This window comes from Pollicipes pollicipes, unplaced genomic scaffold (assembly GCF_011947565.3).
Source record: "Pollicipes pollicipes isolate AB1234 unplaced genomic scaffold, Ppol_2.1 Scaffold_4295;HRSCAF=5057_pilon_pilon_pilon, whole genome shotgun sequence".
NCBI lineage: Eukaryota > Metazoa > Arthropoda > Thecostraca > Pollicipedomorpha > Pollicipedidae > Pollicipes > Pollicipes pollicipes.
Genome location: NW_023596461.1, coordinates 6451124 through 6476511, shown reverse-complemented (window position 1 = coordinate 6476511; position 25388 = coordinate 6451124). Strand labels below are relative to the sequence as shown.

General features: G+C 52.3%; 1 protein-coding gene across 1 annotated transcript in view; it reads right to left on the bottom strand.

Moving 5' to 3' along the window:
- LOC119096599 (bestrophin-1) overlaps positions 1 to 25388 on the bottom strand; it is a 43134-nt gene that overhangs the window by 3985 nt on the left and 13761 nt on the right. The window contains exons 2-10 of the mRNA XM_037219500.1: positions 24050 to 24183; positions 21901 to 21907; positions 21731 to 21776; positions 16077 to 16234; positions 14638 to 14715; positions 13030 to 13188; positions 8219 to 8299; positions 5372 to 5523; positions 1123 to 1256 (exon numbers count right to left, since the gene is read on the bottom strand). Coding sequence (XP_037075395.1) covers positions 1123 to 1256; positions 5372 to 5523; positions 8219 to 8299; positions 13030 to 13188; positions 14638 to 14715; positions 16077 to 16234; positions 21731 to 21776; positions 21901 to 21907; positions 24050 to 24183 — 949 coding nt within the window. The remainder of the gene's footprint in view (positions 1 to 1122; positions 1257 to 5371; positions 5524 to 8218; positions 8300 to 13029; positions 13189 to 14637; positions 14716 to 16076; positions 16235 to 21730; positions 21777 to 21900; positions 21908 to 24049; positions 24184 to 25388) is intronic.

Genomic DNA, 25388 nt, shown 5'->3' with positions numbered 1-25388 from the left:
TGTGAGAAAGATACCATCGCATCTGCAGCGTTGTCATGCATGGGTGCAGCCAAAGGGAGGTCCCACGGGGTCATTTGCACTCGCGGATCATTAAGAACTACGGTAGGTTTGTTGGTATGACTTATTAAACGAAGTAATAGCAGTACGCGGACGTGAAAGCTGCTGCTTGCTATATATTTTTGTGGATGAGGGAAGAAGCACGCAAAGTACTTGCGAGATACATATCAAGCAATCTGATAAAACTTGAGCTCGCTGAATGTGTTCAGATCATTAGGTGAATCATAATTACAAATGCATCGCTATTGTTATAGTAAGTAAGCCCAGTCTACCTTACTCCTAAGATTATTGATGACAAGACGAGCTTTGGCGAAGACTTCAGAGATTTATGGCGTTTAGCAAACAAAACGGCCCATCAGTCCGCTGACCAAACAACAGCAGGCGAACTACGACATCACTGGTCAACAAAATTAAAATAAATATACGGGCTTCAATTCGAACCGGACGGCATGTGAGTGCCGAAAAGCCGGGTACTGCAGAAAATTCTGAGCAGAACAGAAGCCGAGGTAACAGAGCGAAACCTTCTGCGCCACTCGTTAAACGTCACGTCACGTCACGTCACGTCAAACGAGTACCCGATGACGATGGACTGAGATGGATGAACGACAGCAGCCTCGAATCGATGGACCCGTCCGCCGCTGTGAGAGGGCGGGTCGGCCTCTAGGCGCGGTGAACCAGAAATCCACAGACACCCAAATCAGAGTAATCTCATGTGCTTGCCGGTGAAGCCAGCTGGCGCCGGCGGCAGTCAGCTGGCGCTGGCGGGGGGGGGGACAGCTGGCGCCGGCAAGGGTCAGCTGGTGTCAGCGGGGGGGGGGGGGGGCGGGCAGCTGACGCCGGCGGGGGTCAGCTGGTGCCAGCGGGGAGGGACAGCTGGCGCCGGCGAGGGGGGCAGCTCGCGCCGGCGGCAGTCAGCTGGCGTCAGCAGGGGTCAGCTGGCGTCGGCGGGGGGGGGGGGGGGGCAGCTGACGCCGGAAGAGGGCAACTCCACCGGCGGGGCAGGGCGAGGGCGGGGGGGGGGGGGGGGGGGCGGCAGCTGGCGCTGGTGGAGAGCACTAAACTGACCGTCCATCATGCCGTTCTCAGCGGCGATGCTGCCGAGCGACGTGGAGCCGAAGAATGCACCGTCCTCGTCGCCGCTCTCGTCCTGCTCCTCCTTGATCTCGGGCAGCACCATCGTGTGCTGCCTCTCGGGCACCCTGCAGAGCGGATGGGGCTTCAGCACGAGCGGAAACGGCGCATTGGTGGTGAGCTCCGCTTCGGCGCGGTCTCGCGGCTGATGGGGTGGTGTCGCGTCCCGCTTGCTAGCCGCCCCGTGAAGCGGCTAGCAAGCGGCTAGCAAGCGGCTAGCAAGCTCCCGGTTGTCTGAGGCGGACGCGGCACCCCACACGGCTGCGGGGCTCCTGCAGACACCCAGCCCAAAACACCCGTCGTTAGAAGACTTTCATCAGAAGCGTATGGTCACGGCCGTGCTGCCAAATCGAAATTTCTCGAAGGTTTCGAGAGAGAGGTTCGGAGTATTTTAGTGTATGACATGACAGCATGACGCTTTTCAGTCTCCATTCATATTTTTTTCTACCACCTGTAACCCGATCTGGACAAAATCTTTGAGCGTCCAATTATATCGTTAAATATCACACACCATTGTGCGGCACGCTACATCACGTTGATTTTAACCTTCATAAATGAGTCGGGAAATTACGCGCCGATACAATTAAAGACACTCGTGCTCTTGTTTCCTCCCAGGATGTGTTTGCACAAGTACGCACGAGCTGCTGGACGACGGACTGAAGTCTTTCACTGATCCCTATGGTATGCGTCCATCCGAGGCCCGCTGTTTGCTGGCAGGGCCACATCGGGCCACTGACTGTCATGTGGCGAAGCGCCGCCGGACTCCACAGAGAGCCGCCGTCTCCCCCGGGCGGTGCTGCCAGACCACGCCGACCTTTGGGGACCGTTTGCCGACCGCCAACGAAAACAGCAAAGCGGCTTGACCTCGGCGCGACCCGCGTAATCCTCGGCAGCGGTCTTCCTCGCCCTCCGCGCGCGGCTCCGGTCCAGCAGTTCGCACCTCGGCCGCTGGGCGGCGCTGCGGTCGCAGGCCTCGTCCGTCACCTCCGACGAGCCGCTGCCGCCCGCCCTGGACCGTCGGCGGACCAGGCATCGGCGCGTGACGGACTAACGGCCCCCCCCCCCCCCCCCACTCTCGGCGGAGGCCGCGCCGCTGTTCGGATCCTGACGCGACTGGGTGGAGGGCACCCCGCGCGCTCCCGATATCTGGCAGCCGCGCGGCTCGGCATGAACAGCGCGCCACACATGCCTCCAATAGCTCGGATGACTGGATGCGGTACATTGTTCGGCAGCGAAAGCTTTCCGTATGTTTGATGTCGATACACCTAACCTGTCGAATTCAGTGCGGTTGACCAGCGAAGCTTACATGCCAATTAGTTATTGATTTCACCTCGACTCTGATGAGCATGTCGGCCCCTTCTGTTAAACGCTTCAAGACCGACACAGACACGCCATGACACAGACCGACACAGACACGTCGTGATGCGATGACACTAATCGCTCTTTTGCAAGACGGCCCCGTGGTTTGGTGTGCACACAAGGCATCCTTGTGTAACAGCCAACAAGCTGGTGCTTGCACCCACCGGACTACAGCATGTGGACGCAATGTTCGCTGGCCTCGCAGGCGAGCCTCGTCAGCTGCTATTTAAAAGCACCATAGAACCGCACCTCTGGCCCATTCATTTCGCTTTTATCGCCTTGCAGTTGACGGGCATCTCGGAGATTGGGTCCAGCTTATCAAAGATGTTCGCTTTGGTTGGCGGCGGGTAAAGTACAAAGGTCGCTGTGCCCGGATGTCATGGTGCATCGCAGTGATTCTACAGCCGTCAGTACCACGAGTGCAGAGTTATCAGAAATTGGATGTGGCAAAGGCACCAGAGCTCTTTTAATGAGGAAATAGCGAAGTCATGACTAGCTTGATGACGTTTAATGTGGCTGCTGCCAAACCTGCCAAACGGCATTCTCCACCCGTCCTCACCGCAGTTCGCTATAAGGTCTGCTAAAGAGCTGCAGCTCCATTTAGGAGCCAATCGAATTACAGCCCGGAGCTGGCTGTCGGCTTTGATGTAACGTGTGTGAAGATAGAACCTCCAAAACCTTGCAACAGCCCTTGAACGAATAAAGAGCAGCCGTTTTCTGTAACAGCGATGGATTCACAAGCTACAATGAGATCAGTCCATGGAGGCGCCCCTAAAGAGCCACAGCGTCGGTTAGGTGGGCATTAACCGAGCTTACAGTTCCACCATCACCCCGTGTTATCTTTGTGAGCCGCGGCTACGGAGCAGGAACAAAGGCCCTTTATCAGACAAACGGACTGCCACTCGCTTAGAAGCAGCCCGGAGCAAAGCAGAGCAGAGACACAAAGACAGCCCAGGGTGGGGCCAAGTCAGCGCGGCGAAGAAGTGACGTGGTGGAGATTGGTTTGGCCGGTCTCAGAGAGCTATGAATGTTTTAAATTAGTTTGTCTAAGCTTTGTCAGCCCAACATTCTCTAGATAACATCGAAATCACGAGCTCGAAACGCGTGTCTACCGTATAATCAAGGGTCTACCTATAAGAATCAGCTTGCCACTTTCTGCTAAAAATTGGTTTCATTGCGATGTTCTAAAAGCAGGTCGGAAGTTTCAAAAGCAGGTTTTCATGTCGGAAGGACGTGGGAAGACAGGGTTGCAGTCTCTCCCGGCCCCGCGGTGCGTTTTGTAAGAACGCTGCATGTGAAGGAGGCTTGAGCCACGTCCAAAGACCACAGCGGTGGCCCCAATGTGCTGGTAAAAACGCGCCTTCGGGCGCTTAGATCCACAGCTGTAAAAACGGAAATGGGTCGAATAGTGGCGTGCACGAAACAAGAACAGCGGAGCGCACCGCATTCTCGACACAAGCATGGGCTTCGAATTCCGGGCATGTCCTCATAGGGCATGTTCGTTCAGCGGGCCTCTTGTACCAACGCTCAGAGTCTGAGCGCTGGTACAAGAGGCAGACACGCCTAGCACGTGAAAACGTCTCTGAATTTCTGGAGAACGTGTTTACGTACGTGTTTATGCGTATGACAATACTCAGCTAGGGCGTGGGGAGCTGTGCGACATACCATCTGTTAATCATCCGTTGAGTGCCCGGTGGATTTTTGTGGTCATGCACGGGGTAATTTTCAAGTTTGTGTTTTATGGCTTATTTCCGTGTCTGTTATAACGTGCTTTCTTCCAACAGGCTTTTGGGCCCACAGGCTGAGCCGGTAGAGTGTGTCCGAATAAGAACATCTTCATATTCATCTACGATAAACAGATAAGGCAGAAACCATACGTTCAACTGAATTTACGCGCTTCGTGAGTTATGACATTGAAACAAGAGGGCTTGTTGTAAAAAAACATGTGATTCTAGGTTGTAGGCGCGGTGCATAGCAATGGGGGGTAGGTACTTACAATACCGCGGTCTCTGAATGCACGGTCTTTCCCACGGCGGCAGGAACACGCACCTAGCACCGACATGCCCCCCATTCTGGCCCTTTACATAGCCTCTTTGGACTCCTGGATTAGGATATAGTTCAGCATTAAACGATTGGGAAGAACTCGTATTTACGCCCTGACGACAAGAGGGCAAAGGTTGCCAGGATTCCACAAAAGTTGACAGCCTCAGCAACGTTGATAGATACGTCAACATCAGATCTTGAGAACCTCTACGTCAACCAAGTTTGCACTAAGTCCATCAAATGCACAAGATTTGAAAATGACCGATAATGCTCAAACACTTTTGCAGCTTACAAACATTTTGCACACTTAACTTCCCGGTGCACATGTTTTCATAGCACTGCATTTTAACAAGGGCTTAAATGTCGTATTAGCTGTGTTTTGCCGCCGTGTTGTAGTTTCGTATTGGTGTTACACAAACCCTTAAAAGGTTTAAGTTAACACATTTCTTGTCAGGGCTTGTAGGAAAAGATCACAATGCTGGGGCTACATGACAGATCCTGGTTGGCTTCTGCATGCAGCGTACAGCAAAATAAAATTGGCTGTGCAAAAGTGCACCATACCGAGACGACTGTAAAAAGCGCAGGACACAGCAAACACCACTAAGCTGTAGGTCAGTCCTGTGATGCGGTTTGTGATGCGGTTTGCCACGTCATAAAAGACGTCCAATCCCCATTTCGTCTCTGCCGCGCAACGGACCATGACGTCATAAGTGACGTCATACCTCTGGTGAGTCTCTGCCGGCAGCAGACCGTGACGACCCGCCTCTGCACGAGCACTCACTTCATGCTGTCGACTGATCCGCGGTACGTCGGGATCTTGTACTGGACGGACGCCTCTGTGTACGGCAGCGTCAGACCCGGGTCGTCGAAGTACATGTCCTTGACGAGCGGCGGCCGGCGCACGTTCAGGGAGTCGACGATCAGGTACGACACCTGGCGGCCGAGGCTCGTCAACGGCCGAAGACGAGTTAACGGCTTGACGAGCGGCGGCCGGCGCATGTTCAGGGAGTCGACGATCAGGTACGACACCTGGCGGCCGAGGCTCGTCAACGGCCGAAGACGAGTTAACGACTTGACGGGCGGCAGCCGGCGCACGTTCAGGGAGTCGACGATCAGGTACGCCACCTGGCGGCCAAGGCTCGTCAACGGCCGAAGACGAGTTAACGGCTGAACATTCCGGGGGGCACCTGGCGGCCGAGACTCGTCAACGGCCGAGGACGACTTAACGGCTTGACGAGCGGCGGCCGGCGCACGTCCAGGGAGTCGACGATCAGGTACGACACCTGGCGGACGAGGCTCGTCAACGACCGAAGACGAGTTAACGGCTGAACATTCCGTGGAGCACCTGGCGGTCGAGGCTCGTCAACGGCCGAAGACGAGTAAACGGCTGAACTTTCCGGGGAGCCCTTACTGAGGGCTGGCGGGGTAGACAAGACCAATGAAAAGCCTCGGGAAGGATTTGGGAAACGTCTGGGAAGGACTTGATCTGGACCAGCGAGGGGATCTGACTTCTTCCAGGTGTGTTTCCTCGCGTTCTGAGCACCTGAGCGCACTAGCCGATACAGCTGCTCTATCGAGGTGCGTACGGTGACCTTAAAACAAATGAAAAATATCGGGAAACAAAATATGGCACGCGATCTCATCAGCAAAATAACGTTAGAAATCCTTTAAAATGAATGTAATCTGCATGACGGAATATATATATACATATATATATATATATATATATATATATATATATATATATATATATATATATATATATATATATATATATTTTTTTTTGGGGGGGGGGGTACCAGAGCGTTCCCACCGTTGTAGAGCACGTATGAAAATAAAGTTCGTAAGAGCAGCTTTTCGACCCGAACAAGTCCTGAGCAGGTGAAATATTGCCACTTTTCGGCCTGGTCTTCGGCCGCAAACGGATGGACGGCATTTTCCGTCCGTATGTCCGATGTTGAAATGAAAGCTTCAGAATTGTAAACCCCTGAGGGAAAACTCTTGGCAAACGGAATAGCATCAAACGAATTACAGGATTGCATCACAGTTTTCGATGTGCTTGACTCCAAAAATGCTTTGCCTGAATGAGGGCCTCCACCTATGGTCCTTATGGCGTCTGAGGCGTCGACATTATCCGCTGCTGCTTCTGGCCGAAGCCTCCAGAGTGCCGCCGCCAGTGCCGCCAGTGCTGCCCCTCCGGAGCGCGTCGAGCCTCCCGACCTTGACGGCACCCTACTGGACAGTTCACACGGCCCCGACACACAAGGCGTCGCGCAGTTGGCCGCCGACGTGGCGCCGTGTTCGGCCGGCTTACACGGCGCGGCTGATCGTGACCACAGGCGTGTTCCGCGGAGGTTCGCACGGGGCTCTCAGCGCGCCGCCAGCGTCCGCGCCGCCCCCCCCCCCCCCCCCCCCCCTCCATCACGCCCACGGGGAGCGGAGGAGTGGGTGTGGGGGGGGGGCGTCGCGGTCGAGCCGGCGCAGCTCTGCCGAGGCCTGGCTCGCCGGACCGCCCGCTTCCTCCCCTCAGACAAAACCCGCCTGGAATGCAGCTGGAGACAGGAGGTGGGCCAGGTTTTAATTTAACGCCCGGCGAGGTCAGCCGGCGCGGAAAGGTCAGGGGTCACCGGCCACGCGCCGGACACCGTCGCCTATTTTGGTCTGCACACCGCGCGCATGAACAAGCCCGCCGGCGGCTGGCCGCGGGCGCCGCGTCAGCCGCCGTGACGTCACCGATCGCCGCCGTCTGGCGCGGGAGTTCCGTACGTGACTCAGCGGCCGCGGCTCGCGCCTGTTGTTGCAGATGCGCGAGCGGCGCGCCGCCGCGCCGCCGTTGCCAGATGAGAGGCGCCGCTCGAGGAACTGGGCTGCGTGGGGGCTGCACGTGCTGCCGCTGGCGGGCGCGGCCCCGCCAGCACGATACCATGACGCTAAAACTTCGCTGGAAAGCCGGCCGGGGCCGGCTCCTTTTAGAGCCAACTGGTCGGTGAAGAGAGAGCGCACTGGCACGGCAGGCAGATGCCAAAGATGACCGCCAGCTGGGTCATCAGGACAGCACGCTTCAAAGACTGGCCGCTCGCTGTCAGAGTCAGTGTATTTCAGGCGCGTTCAACTACGGCACCGATCTCTGGGGGTTTAAGACCGCGCGTCAGCCGCCTGAGCTGTCTCAAGTCCCAGGACCTGTCCTCAAATTAGTCCACCTGTTGTCACATGTCAGGTGACAGAGTCCCGCTGCGAGTGATCACAAATAGGTGGCGGCCCTTGGCCACGGGTTCGACCTTGAGCCCCACCACAAAGGCCGGGACATTCTGGTTTAGAGGACCTATCCCACGAGCAGCGTCGTCTGGCGCTGTGCGGGATTACAGAACGGCTTGTGGGATTATCATCCGGAAAATCATCTGCCAATAACTGAAGCATGAAATCCGACCCTAATATTATGCATCCTTAAAATGTCAGTGGCTCGCGACAACGCTTCGGTACGTTTGCCAATATCAAAGGGATAAATTTTAAGAATTCCAACAAACTCATGCACGCTCTAGCAACGCCACAGCCACCAGGAAGATAGGCCATATGAAGCTCAGTGGCATCATAAGATCAGAATAACGTTCGAGCCAGCCAGTGGGCTTACCTTCACGTGCCTGTCAATGATCCAGTTCAACTCAAAGTCTTCGTCGTCATCCCCGAATGGATTGATCAGCTGTTCTGCCACCTGGGAAATGATACATTGTTGTTATTATATCAGGCAGCCGCTTCATTATGTCGTGTTTATTGACTAAAAACCTTCGTAAGCAGGCTGTTATATCGTGTTAAAGAGCACTTTAAGAACAGGAGGCGACAGCCCTGCTCGCCAATATGCTGTGTCAAATGAATACATGCAGCCTTATTCACACCATTCCGTTACTTACTAGGCACAGATCTATTTCTAGAGACCCTTTATCAATTACGACAGATCCCACATTATTTTCGCCGTTTCTCTGCTGTTTCCGTCGCCTCTCCGCTCTTTGGTTTGCTTCTCCCATACCCCTCTGTCTCCTGCCCCTCTGTCTCCTGCCCAGCTTCCTCCCGCCCCTCTGTCTCCTGCCCACCTTCCTCCCGCCCCTCTGTCTCCTGTCCCTCTGTCTCCTGCACGCCGCTGGTCTCGCTCTGCCAGTGCGTGACCGCGATTCCCTCGCCCGAAATAGACGTGCGGTTAGCGCTGACGCCTCATCGGCTCAACTGACGCCGCCACAAGGACGCCGAGAACTCAACTATAGTACACCGGTGCAGCAGCGGCGTCAGCAGGGCGTCAGTGATGTCACTGGTGTACACCGCGGCGTCATGGGTGCATACTGTGGTCGTCGACCGCCGCCACAGGCTGTTGATTTTGGATTCGAACTCTGGACGCTGGCACGGCGCGGTGCGGCTGCGGTCGATGCGTTGCGTTGTTGACGTGGAGGGCCCTTACTGAGCTAAGCGGCTTGCTTAGTTAGCTTTAGGCGGCTTTACACACACTGAACCATCGCAGTGAACGCAGTTTTATGATGCCGGGCGCAGTCTAGGAGAGAAAATAAACACATTGGGGCGATTATTAACAGCAGAAAGAGACGCTCGTGGCCTCGAGTGACAACAAACTAACGGCACCGCGAACGCCTGCGTTCCATTTCCTCTTGATGCCGGTGAAAGCGCCAACTCTCTGGAGTTAGATCCAACAAGTCCCGCGGCGTGCATCGATCCAGGCCACGGATACAAAGTGACCGCAAAAATCGGCCAAAGGGACTCTCATGCGGCGTACTGTACGGCTCAGGGGCCAAAGCAAATGTTCTCGACGTTTCGTGACGACGATGACGTTATTGAGACGTCACCGGGCAGTTGTTTGGATTCATCTGGAGATAAAACAGGCTGCGGCCGTGCATTTAGCAGCCAGTCAGGGCACACACCTACTCAAGTTTGGCTGTGGCCACGGTCTGAGAATGCTGAGAACAGTTGGTGTGAAAGCCCCCGGAACAAGCAAGCTGAAGTGTTACTACTCAGGGCTGGCTGTGGCCACGGCTTGAGAATGCCGAGAACATTTAGTGTGACAGGTGCCGGAACGAGCAAGCTGAAGTGTTTAAATTACGTTAATTTGCATGGAAAGTGGCGTGGTAAATGCCACACCCACCAAATGCTGTCACTGCCAAGCTGTAGAACTGTTGGATGGTAACTGAAAAGTAAATCGATCGCATGCGTTTACCGTGATACAGTGCGCAGTGAGAGCGTTTTTATTTTTTGGCCTTGATTGTGAGGAGACGGAGGGTTGCACGGGAAAGTCTCCACCTGGTTTCAGACTTCGGGACAGTCAATCAGCGTGCTGTGAGGCAGCTGGCATTCAGTTAACATACGGCGAACGTAAACGAGCCTGACATTTCGAATGGTCCGCCTGCAAATTATGGGCCACACGGTATCCACAAGCCCAGCTTGCCAAAATGCATAATAAAAGAGCAGGTCTGTTTCGTGTATACTCACCGCGTCTACAGAGTCGAGGGACCCGTCACCAGCCCTAACACAGGCTTCCAAGCCCGCGGGCATAGCAAGCTCGACGTATGGCTCGCGAGTGTCACTCTCGTGTCGCGCGACACGAGTGAAGCATTCTTCGGTGAACGAACAACTCATCAGCGCGACAGTGTCAGGGGGCTCACGTCATCAGCACCGATAGTCGTGACCAGACCAGACCTGGCGCGCCTTCCGGACACGGACTGGCGCGGACCCGACGCGCATACGTCATGCCGTAAGTCACGCCGACTGTCACGCTGTCCACCACGTCTTCTGTCGCGCCGGCTGCCACGACTGTCATGTAGACTCTTAGGGCGACTGTCGCGGCTGTCACGCCGGATGCCATGCCGTCTGTTATGATAAATATGCCGTATGTCACGCAGACCGTCATGGCCGTCCGCCGACGACCGCGAACGTCACGCCGTTCGTCACGACTTTCGTGCTGTCTGTCACACCGTCCGTCACGTCGCTCACAGCAATGTCGCCCTGATAGCCCCTGGTGTTGTGGTCTCGACTATCGCCGGGGCGGACGGTGCGGCAGTGCTGGCCGGGACTGCGTGCCGTATGAGTGGATCAATTGATCTTTTAAAGAGCCGTAACTGTTTTAAAGATGCGTAAATCCTTGCGTTTGCTTTGGGCGCATTATTGGCATGTGACCGTAACCGACGCTAAGTTGTCGCTTTCAGTACGAATGGTTGTACTATAGATGCGCAACAGCAAAGATCGACGAACAATTTTTCTCATGTCACGTCTCAGTCATTACTTGATGTCTTCGTTTCACTGGTGCAGTCTGGTATAATGAAGGTCGGCGAGTTCCAGCCTAACAGATCGTTATGCCGAAAACTGGTAGCCATTTTGTCCACATCATCGTGGACAAATGTTCGGCATGTTTACCTGAGATCGTGCTCGATAGCAATGCCAGCGATTCTCAGCAGCCTCACTCGGCGTGACATTGTGTTTGAGAACCAAGATCAAAGATTTGCTCAGCTGAAAAAAGCACGGGTCTTCTAATGCCATTGACTGCTTTGTCGTTCTGTTTCTCAGTACCTGCCTATAAGTCGACTGGATGTCAATTCTGGTGATCTTGCACCGATTGTGACATCACGAGAGTGGCTTCAAAACGCCGGAACACCAGGAGGAGCCTTTGTCAAGTTCACAAAACACCTGACTGAGTGCAAACAACCGGGGATGCACAAACGTACAACTAGGTCCGACTAGGCTGACACCGAGAGCAACAACAGCAATAGTTAATTGCCTCCGATGTGTCTAATTGATCCGGTGGGTTGCTTACCGACATAAATTACGTCACAACGGTTGGCACCTGGCCCGACGTTACCTGAGGTACTAGTTACCCATCAATTTCGTATAGTTGTGTGCAGTAATTTACCGAACTCCCATTACAGAAACAGGCCTAAGAAGAAAGCACGCCCAAACATGAGCAAACCAGCCAGTATAAAAATTGTCGAGCATGGGTCACTAAGCCTTCGCGAGTCTTCATGGGACCGACAAAGGCGAGGAATGCATCGCATAAAGCGAACATGTGTGTAAGGCATCATCGTGTTGGAATCCAGAGTTTTGAAATTGCGATGGTCTCTGCGTGAATCAAATGTTAGGACTCTGCACATTATGGACGGAGCTGCAGGTAAAAATATACGAAAGTCCCCCAGGTTCTATGTGATGGATTCGCGGTGCTCAGCCACCATGAATGTGATGCCATCAAATCTCGATATCAACAAACAGGGCTGCCAGAATAACCTTGCTTGTGAAGTTAAAAAGCTGGTGCAGGAATAAAAAAGGCTTGGTAACGTGATAACTGACCGCTAAATGTCACCCTTTAATCTCATGCATACCACATGAAGTTGAGCCGAAGGTTGGCAGGCACTTTAAACCAATCCGACTGGCCTTTCTGATCTGTTGTTGATCGCTCGGCCCCTGGAGACCCAATAGTAAGAGCTGAATATGTCTGCGTCGCCCTTGAGCTGTTCTAGCAGGCTTATGACCAGTGTCCCAGTGCTGAATACATTCACCACCGCATTGGTGCGTTCGCCTGGAATTAATGGGTAGGTGGAGCTACATTCCGAACCGAACCTAACTAGCGGCAAATATAAGCAAAGCATTGCACGGCATGGCGTCGAACTGCGCCATGGGGTTCCGCAGTTCGCGAATATTGGATAGGTCGGATAATTTCAGCTTGATGAACCGATCAAGATAATGCATCTATCCGCAATGATGGCATACATCATGTGATTCTTGCTACCATCTCGAATGGAATGCATGCTTGAGCTAGTAAAGTGAAACTCATCGGCGGTTTACGTTTTCATCACTTCAGCATCACACGCTGCTGCGATCGCGTGCTTTCCACGCTTTGTTGCACTCGTTTGCATTACACGCTGCTGCGATCGCGTGCTTTCCGCGCTTTATTGTACTCCTTTGCATTCACACGCTGCTGCGATCGCGTGCTTTCCACGCTTTGTTGTACTCCTTTGCATTATACGCTGCTGCGATCGCGTGCTTTCCACGCTTTTTTTGTACTCCTTTGCATTACACGCTGCTGCGAACACATGCTTTCCACGCTTTAGTTGTGCTCCTTTGCATTACACGCTGCTGGGAGCGCATGCTTTCCACGCTTTGTTGTGCCCCTTTGCCTTACACGCTGCTGGGAGCGCATGCTTTCCACGCTTTGTCGTGCTCCTTCCGCGCAAACCTACAATCACGCAATGCACGTTGAAATCGGGGGTAGTTAACAGCTGAATAGGACACCACCCACCAGGAGTCATTTTTGAAGGAAGTTGAGTAGCGTGCCATTTTAAAGCAATGTAAACTTGACCGTTGTTCCCTGTTTCCGTAGCTAATTTCCAGGCGTAGCTACGAGCGTCACACCAGTGAAGCCAGCTGGAGGTCCGGATGACGGCATGTCCACAGTACACCCACCTTGAGCAGACCCATGTAGAAGAGGAACTGGAGAACGGTGAAGAGCGGAATGTAGAGATCCAGCTGACCGGCGTCCGACGCGTGCAGCGTCTGGCCCGCCTCCTGCTGCCTGCCCACCAGACACGCCACGAAAAACGCGTACGTGGCGATGGTGACAACCTGCGGTGCACACGCGCGACTGGTGACAGTCTGTGGTGTCACACGTGCGACTGGGGACAGCCTGAACTTTACTCCTGTTAGCTGTGACAAATTGGCGTGCACACGCACAGCTGGCGGCAGTGTGCGGTTGTGATCACATGGTGCACCACCACCACACCCACATGGTGACGCGCGCATGCAGCGGGTGAGAAGTTCAAAGGACATCCCCCACTTGCCATCAATGTGCGGCACTGTACCATAAGTGTGATATGTGATGCATGCATACCATCAGCGACAAACTGTGGAGCACGCGCGCCATCAGCGAAAAATCGTAGATATGAGCAATTGGTGAACTATGACACACTCCCCCTATTGAGCCCAATTTGCGGTACATGGGTGTAATCCATGGACATGTTGTTAGTGGAACGTGCACAATTGTGACAGTTTTTGGTGGGTGCAGCGCTTGGACTCGGGGACAGCCTGCAGCGCACTGGGCACGCGTGTAACACATTCGCAGACGGATTTGAGTCTCCAGCACACACATGTGCGTGGCTTGTAATGATCATCACACACGAAGCAATTGATCATCACACACGAAGCAAACTGAAAGATCGCAATCGCAAGCAGAAGCACGCCGTTGCCACGGCAACCTGATGTGGTGACACCAGTGGGCAGAACTCAGAGGAAATGGCTGCTCGTATGCATGGGTAGAAGGTTGTGTCCTTTAGAGAGAAGGACTCAGGGGCACAGTTTCGCCATATAAGCTTGGGGCGGCCGACTGAGGAGGGGAATGGCTAACCCTACTCTCAAAATGCGGAAAAACATGTTCGTCACGGATTCGGTCCCCTTTTCAAAGCTGGGCAGGGATCCACGCAGCAAAATAGAAAAATATACACACGGAATGGCATCAAGCAAAGAAGAGCTCCAACAGTAGAAGGGAAGTTCAACATGACGAAGGGGCGACCATGGACGTCAGACTCCCGCAGGCCATATCCGAGTTAGCAAATGGACGGATAGACTACACCGCTAGCCACGTCAAGACGAGCTCAGTCAGCAGACAGCGGCGCGCCACATTGGAACGCGCCGCGTTAGTCGCGCGCCCGGCCATGGAGGACGGGGGCAGCTGGGCCCGTCGGTGAGCTGCGGCAGCTGCTCGACACGTCTGGGACAAACAGCGGCAGTGCCGGCGTCTAGCAGCGGCGGCGGCGGCGGAGACAGGCGTGGCCGACCAGGGCCGACCGCGTTTGTTCGGGGCATCCGGCCAGGCACCGGTGACAGCGGACTGGCCCGACCCGGCCGAGGGCGCCGCGGTCGAGCGGCGGCGGCGGCGCGCGGCGCGGCGCGGCGCGCGTGGCGCGGCGCGGCGGCGGCTGCGCGGGACTGCTCTGGTGGACCGCTGGGGAAGGGAGGGGGCGGAGGCGCGCGGCGCGCTGCAGGGAAAGGGGCGCAGGCGGCGGGCGTGCATCTCACCTGAGTGTAGACCAGGGGGATGCTGACCCAGTCGTAGCTCCACAGCAATCCACAGTTGGCTCGGTACTCGTTGAAGGTCTGGAACGGTCGTGCGCGCCGACTTACACACCGTTCCGACACGCTCGATAGACTGGTGTTTACGTACAGTTGTCTGCCACGTCACTGGCGGTCAGACACGCTAGCGAGGCGTGCAGCAACGTCAGCAAAGGTAGCGGCTGGCTATTGATCACCCAGTCTCACACCGCCAGGCCGCCCACCTGGTTGACATCGCATCTGTGATGTCGCTTCAAACATTAAGGCTTGTAAGGTCTGCAGACATAACAGTTACATGTGCATCAGCGCGGAATGCGACACTGAGGACTGTTGCAAGTGCTCCAGGTCGACGGCCCTTGTTTGAGAGAGCGATGGATTTGTGAAATATGCGGTAAGTGCGGGGCATCTGCAATGCGCGCACCGAAAAAACGGAAGTTGCGAAGGCTAAAGTTAATAGGAAATGACCAGACTCTACACATGTGTGCAAGTGAGCGATGAAAACGTTCTTTGGGAACATATGCGGTAAACAAGCATTGAGCAATGCTTGATGTGCACGGGGAAGTTAACAGAAATGTGAAACAGGGCAGTTAAGCGAACAGAAGGTCCAGTGCGTTCAGCAGGTGTGCACTCATTGCAACAACTGCACAGTGCAAGCCTGCTGATCGCTGATGCAACAAGGCGGCAACAACGCAGTGAGGCAGGGCGAAACGAGGGGTGTGAAATGACACATAGACAGGTATGGGGGAGTACCGTCATAGACGTGGAGGCGTGAAAACAGGGAGGTTGGGAGAGGTTAACGGATCAGAGCCTCCTAACAGAGAGGGATGGTGGGAGAGGTTAACAGAACAGAGCGAGCTCTCCCGGCATGGCGTAGGGTGCAGAGTCGGGACATAGGAGCTCGACCTGGAATGGCACATGTCCCACTTGACTCGGGACCGACTCCACATGACCCCACGACAAGGCTGTTGACCTGAGACGGGGGTGACAACACGGACAGGTCGCTAATTTGACACAATAGGGATTGCCGATTCGATGCAGGTGACATCACCGCCTCAGCACAAAAGGGTGCCGATTCAAAACAGCAGTGACTGCTGAATCGGCACATCCTGCTGAATCGGCACAAAAGAGGCTGCCAACCAGATTCACAACAGGCGTGACTCGACACAGAAGGCTGCCGATTCATACGGGAAAAATGCCCCTTACTCAACACAGGAACAACTACTGGTCCAACACAAGCAGATGCTGCCTGACCGACACAAAAAAGGGCCGATTCGACGCAGGATATGCTGCCGTCTAGCACACTACGGGCTGCAGACTCGACACAGCCGGGGCGAAATATTTCAAAACAGACGGACTGTCGGCTGGATACAGTGGAAGCCGCGGACTTAACAAGGCGCGACTCACACCTCAACGATGAGCTTCAGGCCCTGCGAGTCGATCACGTGGTTGGTGATGCGCGCCTCTCTCAGCAAGCTGACGAACCAGCAGCAGGGGATCCAGTAGGTGTTGAACTCCTTCCTGGGTACGCTGCTGAACTCCTCCAGCTCCGTGGCCGTCATGAAACCTGCAGCATTGTCACCGCCGTGTTGTAATGGTGGCGAACGGGCGTCAGTGCTCCGCCCGCGACAGGTCGGAGACATTCATCAGAGAAACGGAGGGAAAAAGGAAGGGAGGGAAAGGAAGATAAAGTACAGAGAGAGATAGAGGAGAAGAGATAGAGATAGAGAGAGAGACGAGAGAGAGAGAGAGAGAGAGAGAGAGAGAGCGAGATAGCGAGAGAGAGAGCGATATCTATATATATTATATATATATATATCTATATAAATATATCTATCTATATATATACATCATACTCCCTATACACACGCATTCAGCAAAGCAAATCACGTAAACTGCATGTCACTAAATGACCCATTTGCCCGCGCATTTTTTGACGTTATGCTCATTGTATGCGCGATTTGTCTACGAGTTGCTCCAAAGGAGTAATCAAAGGTTTGTTGCTCCAACAAATCAGCAAAGGTGGATGCGGTTGTCTGTTAATGGTGATGTGTGGTCATGAATAGGCACTGATTCCAGAATGTTGAGTTATTCCTGTGTCGTGTGCTGGTGCTGGATTTCAATACGCTGTGTGAGCATTTGGCGCGTACGACGAGTACAATGGTGGTGTTGCAGGCGATCTCCTAATGTCCCCTCCAAGCAAAGGTGCATTTGCGAGCCGTGGGGGACATAGAGGTGCAATGACGCCAATGTAACATCCAAAGCGAAGCATGAAAGCTTCGTTAGGAAAATATATTTTGCACAGCACATCTGTGCCCGTTCAACAGCTCTGTCGTTATAGGGTATTTTTCAGAAAGAGATGCATAAGTTTTGCGATCATTGCAATATATCTGCAATACAAAGCATGCTAACTGCTTAACCTCTATCACGTTTTTTGACACCATAGTTTTAAATACTTTTTCGCTCGAACATGCGCAGACTATCACATGTGCCATATGCAGAAATCCACAGATTTACGGTAGGAACTAGCTTATGTTGTTGTCGGACTGGCTTTAGGCTGTTTGGTTGTAGTTCAAACGATTATCAAGCTTTCATTTCGTTGTCGACTTCGCCATTCGTGCTCCCATTTTTCGCCTTTATTTGTTTGACGTTGTTTAGTTGAGGCACGGTAATAGCTCAAAGCTCGGACATATGCACGAAGCCCACGACAAAGCGCTCCAACAACGCCGTTGTTTTTAAATCGTTTCGGACCACTCACTGCGGGGAGCTCATTTGCTTCTACTCTTGAACAGGTCTTTCGATGTGCGGGTGTTACAAAACACCATCTGCGGGCCCTTACGATGTGCACAAGAAAGGGAGTTTGTAGCCCTGGCGAAACCCCCGCAATGAGGCAGACAAAATGGTTTAACTCCTTTGCGTCCATCAGGAGGTCATGCAATATCTGAAGTCTGAAAGCTGAAAGCTTGCAAGTCTGATCGTGAGGTTGCTAAGAAAGTGCTGAATATGAAGTGAGGCAAAGTGGACTAGTATATGCGTTAAAAATGAGCCGTGTGCAAGCTGACAAAACAATGGTTCGTTTATTTGGTAACGAAGGTTGCAGGTTTCGTTCTGTTTGCTACATTGGCGTTTTTACAACGTCGCTGTCCCGACGGCTTACAAAGCACCCCACGGACGGGGCACCCAAGAACTCACATGCAAACGCTGCTATAGCAATCGCCTCACGCGGCAAATTTTCACACAGCATATTGAGATTCTAGCATCAGCACACGATGCAAGAAAACTCAAAAAGCTGGAAACTTTCGCTCGTTCATGACTACATCACCAGCACTAAACACACAAAAGAATAAAGCTTTTTAGCTATCTCTTTGGAGCAGCTTACGTAACCCAAATCACACATAAAATGAACATGACAAAAAAAAAACGCTAAGGGTCGTTAGAAGCATGCAGTGTTTGTGATTTGCTGTGGCGGAATGTGTAGGACACAGTGCGTGAATGTTTATGATGGATCTCGATTTGGCAACACAATGATATGTTTTGCCGAGCCAAAACAGTAGGAGTGTTTTACCCAAGAGAAGTCATTGTTGGTTTCTGCTTCGATGCTTTGTCGTTATGAATGTAAGTTTCGTCAGTTGCGGACATAAGCTGGAGAACCAGAGATTGGAAGACTGGCAAATTTAATAGACAGCTGGTTGGTTATTTATTGAGTTTAAGGACGTGTCAACTGCACTGGCTATTTGCACCCTAACAGAAAGCTATCCAAAGCACAAATACCCTACTTTTTCATGGTTGATATCTAAGCGAATAACTTCAGCGCATATAAACTCCTTGGTCATATGTCCGAGGCTTCGTATGTACGCCTGTCGTTTTCGATACGTCAGTACAAAATGTTACCCCTTTGGTCATTTCAGCAATCATTTCCTTGGTAATTAAACAATTACACACAGTATATCAGAATGCGTTACTTTATTTTACGAAGTTAACGCTTACGACATTGAAGGTAATAAAGCGCATGCGCTAATTTGAGGTGTAATGCTGTACGTTTGAAAAAGTGTTCTTTTTCACACATCAAGCCAATGCTTCATCCGTGTTGGTGGTTTGTACTTTGGAGGGGGGGGGGCTGACGTCATGCAGTGGCTTAATTGCGCAAGTTCGAAGATGAGCACTCTGGCCGCTGTGCAATGTTTCAAGTGTGGCGAGCGTCTATGGTCGGTGATGCGTGCTTATGGTAGTGTTCGTGACCAACACTTTCCTGGCGAGTGTTTAGAATGAATGAATGAGGATGTCTACCTCATCTTCTCTGTGTTTTGGATGAGGTGATTTTTCATTATCGGCGAAGATATTTGTGCCTTTTGTAGCATAACATCGTTGTTTGCATAGGATACTAGATATAATATATATAATAAATATATATATATATATCTACATATATTATATATATATATATATATATATATATATATATATACATCTATATATATAGTGTGGGTGTATATAATTGGAAACTACTGGCTGATGTACAAATCTTGCGAAGGCGACCGTATACAGATTTGTTTTTGCCATTCCATATTACGTGGAGACTTACACCACACGTATGGGTGAATGCACTGTGCGATGACTGGTGGCAGCGCGCCGAACGTGACGGCGATCCGTCATCTATGACTAATGATGTGACAGCCTGTCACGCCTGTGTCACGGTCGACTGGGGCCTCAGAACCATTAGCGATCCCTCACAAAGATCGCTAGCAGTGGGGAAGCTCCAGCTAGATCATAACATCGGTCGTCTTGGAGGAAATAATCCAAATTGAGCAACAATGGGAATCGCTGCTGCTGACTGTCGTGACTGGCCGGAAGCCACTGAACACGTGATGGGAAAACGTGCACGCACAGACAAAAACTGACGCTGCGAAGTGTGAGTCCCTGAACCGGCTTTATATTTTGTAAAGTTAACGAAGCAATTTGATCACGACTCAATTCTGGCCTGTTGTGAAAGTGATGAGAAAATGTTGAAAATTTGCAGCAAGTCAGCATTGCAGCGAGCAGTCGCGCCGATCTACCAGCCATCTTTTCTCGTGAGAAAGTCAGGGTCTCGGAGGTAAAAAAATCGTCCACTTCCCATTCGATTTTTCCCGCGCCCACTTCCTGTTCAGAGCTCAACTTAAACCTGTCGAAGAGTTAGATTTAGGCTTAGGCGATAACTGCTAAACCCAGTCAGAATTTATACCATACCCAACAACATTTTTATCACTTTGCTATATCATACTCAATGTAGTCTGATACCTAAGAAATAATTATCGGGACCAGAGCTGCCTCGGTGCGCGCGCATTTGTAAGGCTCATGAACGTGGCTTCGCGCTGCTTCCGCCTTGCTGAAAAATCGAGTGCTCTGTTGCGCACTTCCAGCGCGTGCGTGTTGCATTTTTATACTTTGGCAATGCACATTTTACGTCCGAGCTTATATCCCGCATCCCTCGACCACTGCCGCAGTTTAAACATGGCATAGCATGGAAGGGTCCGAGTCATGACTGACGGGTGAGAGCAGAAGAAAACAGGAGCCGCGCGGGTCCGAGGCGATGGCTGATGCCGGTCTCTGTAAGTTCATGTCGAATTAGGGTTTGTGCCGCATGCACTGATGTGAAAGTTTGTTTCATAATGATGTACAGGATGCACAGCCAAAGGGGCGCTTTCGGCCCACATTTTCATTGGATGTTGGCGCCGCGTAGGGCCCCTGACGGAAGGAAACGAAGGCTCGAAATCGGCAGTGCAGACATCTCCAAACGAATCGGATCCTGCGATCTTTGTGAGTTTCTCATGAGGTCCTCACTGATTTCCGGTACACACGCCATCGTCACAAAATCCCGACAAACTTTCCTGATAATAGGTGTACAGTACCGATATACCGGAATGCAAATACAGCTCTTTGGTAGCCCATCATTCTGCCCGCACCTTGATCCTGGCTACACCGGCCGCACGTCGGCCTCTTGCAATCGGCTTCGCTCACCAGGCGCTTCGGTGTCACTGGGCTGACCTCCGTACTACTGCAATCGACCTCATCTCGCCGTAATCGATGCCTACTCTTCTAAATTGGAACCCCAGCCCGGCACTGCATCAGCAGACCTGAATCTACCCAACCGCAGTATACTTTGCCTCGTCAGTCCAGTTATGTGTCCCCTTACTTGCGCGTTGATGTATTTATGTCGAAGGATGATTTCCAAAGTGCTGTACGCATCAGTTCTAAACCTTTGGACTACCAAGTTACGCGTATGTTCCTGGTCCCGAGCCAAGTCGACAGGCGAGGAATTGCCGAAGGTAGCAGACAGATGTCTACCATGTGTGAGAACAGTCACACAAGCTGGTCAGACATCGTTTAAGTAAAAGAAGGCATAACGGACATGCTATTTGGACAGCGCTTGGCTGCGTGCTTTATTGGCTGTATTGATAGGCCGCCTTTTACCATGTCGACTCCTCATAATCTTACTTGACTATGCCTCGCCACGCCGACTCTGCCTCTTACCGTATCCGTCTTTGATTCACCGCATGTGACTCTTACCCATGCAACGTGACTTACCCATACCACGTGACTCTGACCCATAGCACGTGACTGTTACCCATAGCACGTGACTCTTATCCATAGCACGTGACTCTTACCCATATCACTTGACTCTCTCTCGCCAGGCTAAATTCCGCCTAATCAAGGAAAATCTGCCGCATCAGGATATTTTCATGCAAACAAGTTTCGATTCTCGTGACCATGAAGAGCTTTGGCTCAGTGGTTTCGGCTCTGTCTCACCAGAACCGGTCTTAGCTCATCGAGCTCAAGGCTACTGCACCATAGCAACTTCCATCTCACCGCACCCGGCCCTATCTCGCCGTATTCGCCTCTAACTCACTGCGCTCAGCTTGTCCGCCGCGCCACACCCTGCTCGACCCTCCCGACCCCACCTCCCCCACTCGACGCCTTCTCACCTCACTCGACGCCTTCTCACCTCACTCGACCGGTCTACCGGGCACCAAACCCTACCTCAGCGCACTCGTCCCCATCTCACCGCGCTGCGACCCCCGCTCACCGGACTCGACGAGGTGCTCGAGCGTGGGCCAGACGTCGCTTAACGGCTGACGAGATGGAGGCGCAGCAGCAGGATGAGCGACAGGTTGCAGGTACCGCACCATTGTCCGCCGGATCATCCGGGACGTTCTCGTCCACCACCCGCGCACGCTACAGGCGCGACTCGCGTGCAGGATCACTGCCGGTGGCGGGTCAGCCAGGTCAGTGCGGGGTCACGCGAGTGGGGCGGTCCGGGGTCCACTGCAGTCAGCACGGGTCACGTGAGGGCGGTCCCGGAGTCATTACAGGTCAGTGCGGGTCACCTGAGGTGCAGTCCCGGCGTCACCGCAGGTCAGTGGCGAGTTGTGTGAGGGCAGTCTTCGGGGTCACGGTAAGCTCAGTGCGGTTCACGTGGGGGGTAGTCCGGGTTGCAGCAGCGATGTCACTAGGAGGAGAAGAAGCAGATGTGTCCCCAATAATCTTGAAGTTAGACATTACGGCATGGTGTAACATAAATGAAAATAATTCACGTAAATAGCCTTTATTTCTCGGCGGCCTGCGACACTGTCTGCGCATGATTGCTGTCACAGGGCCATGTGCACGAGTTATAAATTCATTTCGAGCGGAACTGAGGTGATTGGCGATTATTTTGAGATCGTATCTGGTGATCGTGTGACACCGAGATCACGCCAGTCAGCTTCTTTGAACAGCATGTCCGTATTAAAAACGTCTGGAAGTGGTGTGGTATAATCACGGCAAACGCAGTAGCCTTAGGTCGCATAAGATCCTTTCAAAGACATTAACAGACGACGTGGTCATGCATGGTGACGTGTCAGACAAAACCGCCGGAGCTCAATAGAGTCACACTGTCACCACAAGTGGCATGCAGTCAATTAGGCTACATTTCCAGGAAGCAATTTCCAAGTAAAGAGCTGAGTTGCAACTGCAGATTACGTGGCAGGTTAAGGTGTTGTGATGGTATTACAACGTTGGCGCATGGTTCCCATGCACAGACAAAAAAAATCCAGGGATGAAAAGGGTACGTTGAATCAAACTGGACAAAGTAGTGGTGCAATATATTTTGTTATAAAGCAACATTTATCCTAAAAATGGAGGCCAGCATCTGGATTTTCAGAGAAGGGGTAGTCAGCCGGAAATTTTAATCACTTAGAGCTTCCGAGCGTGTCCTGAAAGCTAGGGTGAAGGCATCAGTACGTTTTACTCAAACACGGGCGTGTTGCGTAATGTATAAGGGCGGGAGCCGACCACGTAATTACTACGGGACCGAGGTGGGTTGGTTGTCTCTGATGGGCATCAGGAGGAAAGGCGCCCATTTAGCCCTAAGTAACAGCAGAGAGACTAACGGTGAAACATTCAGAAGAACAAATCATCAGGGGTCAATTAACCCGTAACCGGCCCCCGTACACGGGAGGCGAATCTTGGGTTAAGGTGCAGCAAAGGTCCCAGTCCTTGCAGAGAGAAATGGCCCGGAGTTTAGGTTCCAGCAAAAGGGCCCGATCTGCGAGAGAAGTCCATCAAGTTTTACGTTTGGCAAAGGGGCCTCAGTCTGCAAAAAGTTAGGGGTGTACGAAGAGTGACAACGAGTCGTCAGATTATTTGAGGTTTTGACCAATTTTTCTAAGGTATTCTTACAACATGTTTTGAGCTAATTGCTTCCTAAATCAAAGCAGCTATGCTCATGTGGTCACAACCGTTGGAAAGTTAGCTTAAGAGGCTGCCTCTCGGTGCAACCGTGTGCGTCATCAATAGGATCAACATGGCTAGAAAGCTATTCATTTCCGGAAGTGCTCCGTGCATAGTGCGATAGCTTGGGTTCATAGATTATGGCGCCTTACAAATCATTTAAGTCGACGCAGCATGCGTTGTAGAGATCTTTACTAGCTTAAAAAAAGCAAATAAGAATTTTCGCTTTATGGGTGGTTATATAGACTGCTTCACAACTCGATGGCTGGGGCTTGTGTAAGTCTGACAGCCCCCACCCCCGAACGAAATCACGAACACGCCGCGAGTCTTATCAGCGATGTCAAAACGTGTCATCGAGTCATGTCAGGCCGTGTCGGGTGTCAACGTCAGCGCTGCGCCAGCGGTCAGCGCACCGCTACTCTACCACCGTTTAAACCCACCGGATCCCAGGCCCCGCGACACCAGGGCTTCCCTCCGCCCCCGCACGCTGAGGTCACCAGCAGCACAGTTCCGCAGGGCTGCGTCGTGTCACCCGCCCGCGACCCGTCCCCGGGCGCCACCGATATCGACGGCGTCTCGGAATGTCGCGCCCCTCCGCCGCGACGGGCGTCGACGGACGGCCGCCGGCGCGGCTCACTTGTCCGGCCACGGGATGGCCATGTACTGCTGCCACCAGCGCTGCGCCACGAAGCTGACGTAGAAGCCGAGCACGAACGACAGCGGGATCAGGTTGATGAAGGTGTTGCAGTACGCCGGAGAAGGTCGAAGGTCCTGACGGCGGACGGGTGCAGACGGGTCAGCAGGGCGAACCAATTTGATACACCCATTTTAAACGGAATTGTTTGGGTGCATTTGGCTTGTGCTTGGCAGCGCATTGTAGGCTAAAACACAGCGAGCTAGTTACAGGCAGCTGGGCGGGCACTGCAGATCGGTGTCTGCTGGCCTCGTGACCTTAAGGTTTTGGGGTCGGGATGGTCGTGACCTACGCATCTGCGACTAACTGCAACTCGTTTTCGGCGTTGCCTGCCCACAGTTGGCGTGGGAGGCATTGCCGCTGAAAGTCCTATATTGGAGTACGATGCGGTGGCATACGCTGCAAAACAACATACACCGTGATTAGCGGACATCTAGGTGGGGAGCGTAATGGGTTTTTGCTCTTAACTAAAAAGGGCATGTCAGGCACCACATAGGGGTGAGGCAAAAGTGGTATTGATGGTGAAAACATGGCAACGCAAAAGCAATTTTGTAATGGCATTGACCACCAGCAAATTTGCGTTTTCACTAATTGGCATTCATGGTATGTACCTGTGCGATAGTCGTAGAGCGGTGGATGTATTGCGAATTAATTTTTAACTTTTGAAACCAACTGTCTTGGACCAGAAAATGTTTTATGATTACGTTTTACATGCTGTGTTTATCTGCATATTTCAGCGATGTTTGTGCGATCTTGTACAATTTTGAATCAACGAGGAGCAAGAGGCTACTGCTAAATTTGTATATCATTCGGAACCATAACTCGTCATTTGTAGCAGCTTGGTATTTGAAGATATTACATTTGATATTGTTTGAAAGCACTGTTTGAAAGCACATATCTCTATGATCAGATCGGCATAAAGTTAGCATTATTTATCCAACAAAAGCGCGAGCAGAGTACTTGTGCAGTATTTCACCATTGCCTTTCATGTAATCGAAATGTTCAGATCACCCAGCACCGTGCGACCTATAGTCACCTTCATTCACTTACTCCAAGAGGATCTCAAGCCTCATGAGAGTGCAATCACATGTCTGCCGAATTACGTCTGTTATCATGGCTGTAGAATTTGAGGTCGTCCAATTATCGAATACAAACATGAAATAATTTTTGCTAGTGACGTTATTATTCACTTCAGCGTAACTGCGGGTCAGTTTGGTAGTCAAAGCAGTGCTGTGTAACCCGTTCATGATATCAGGTGTCCTCAGAACATTGCCAGCTTACG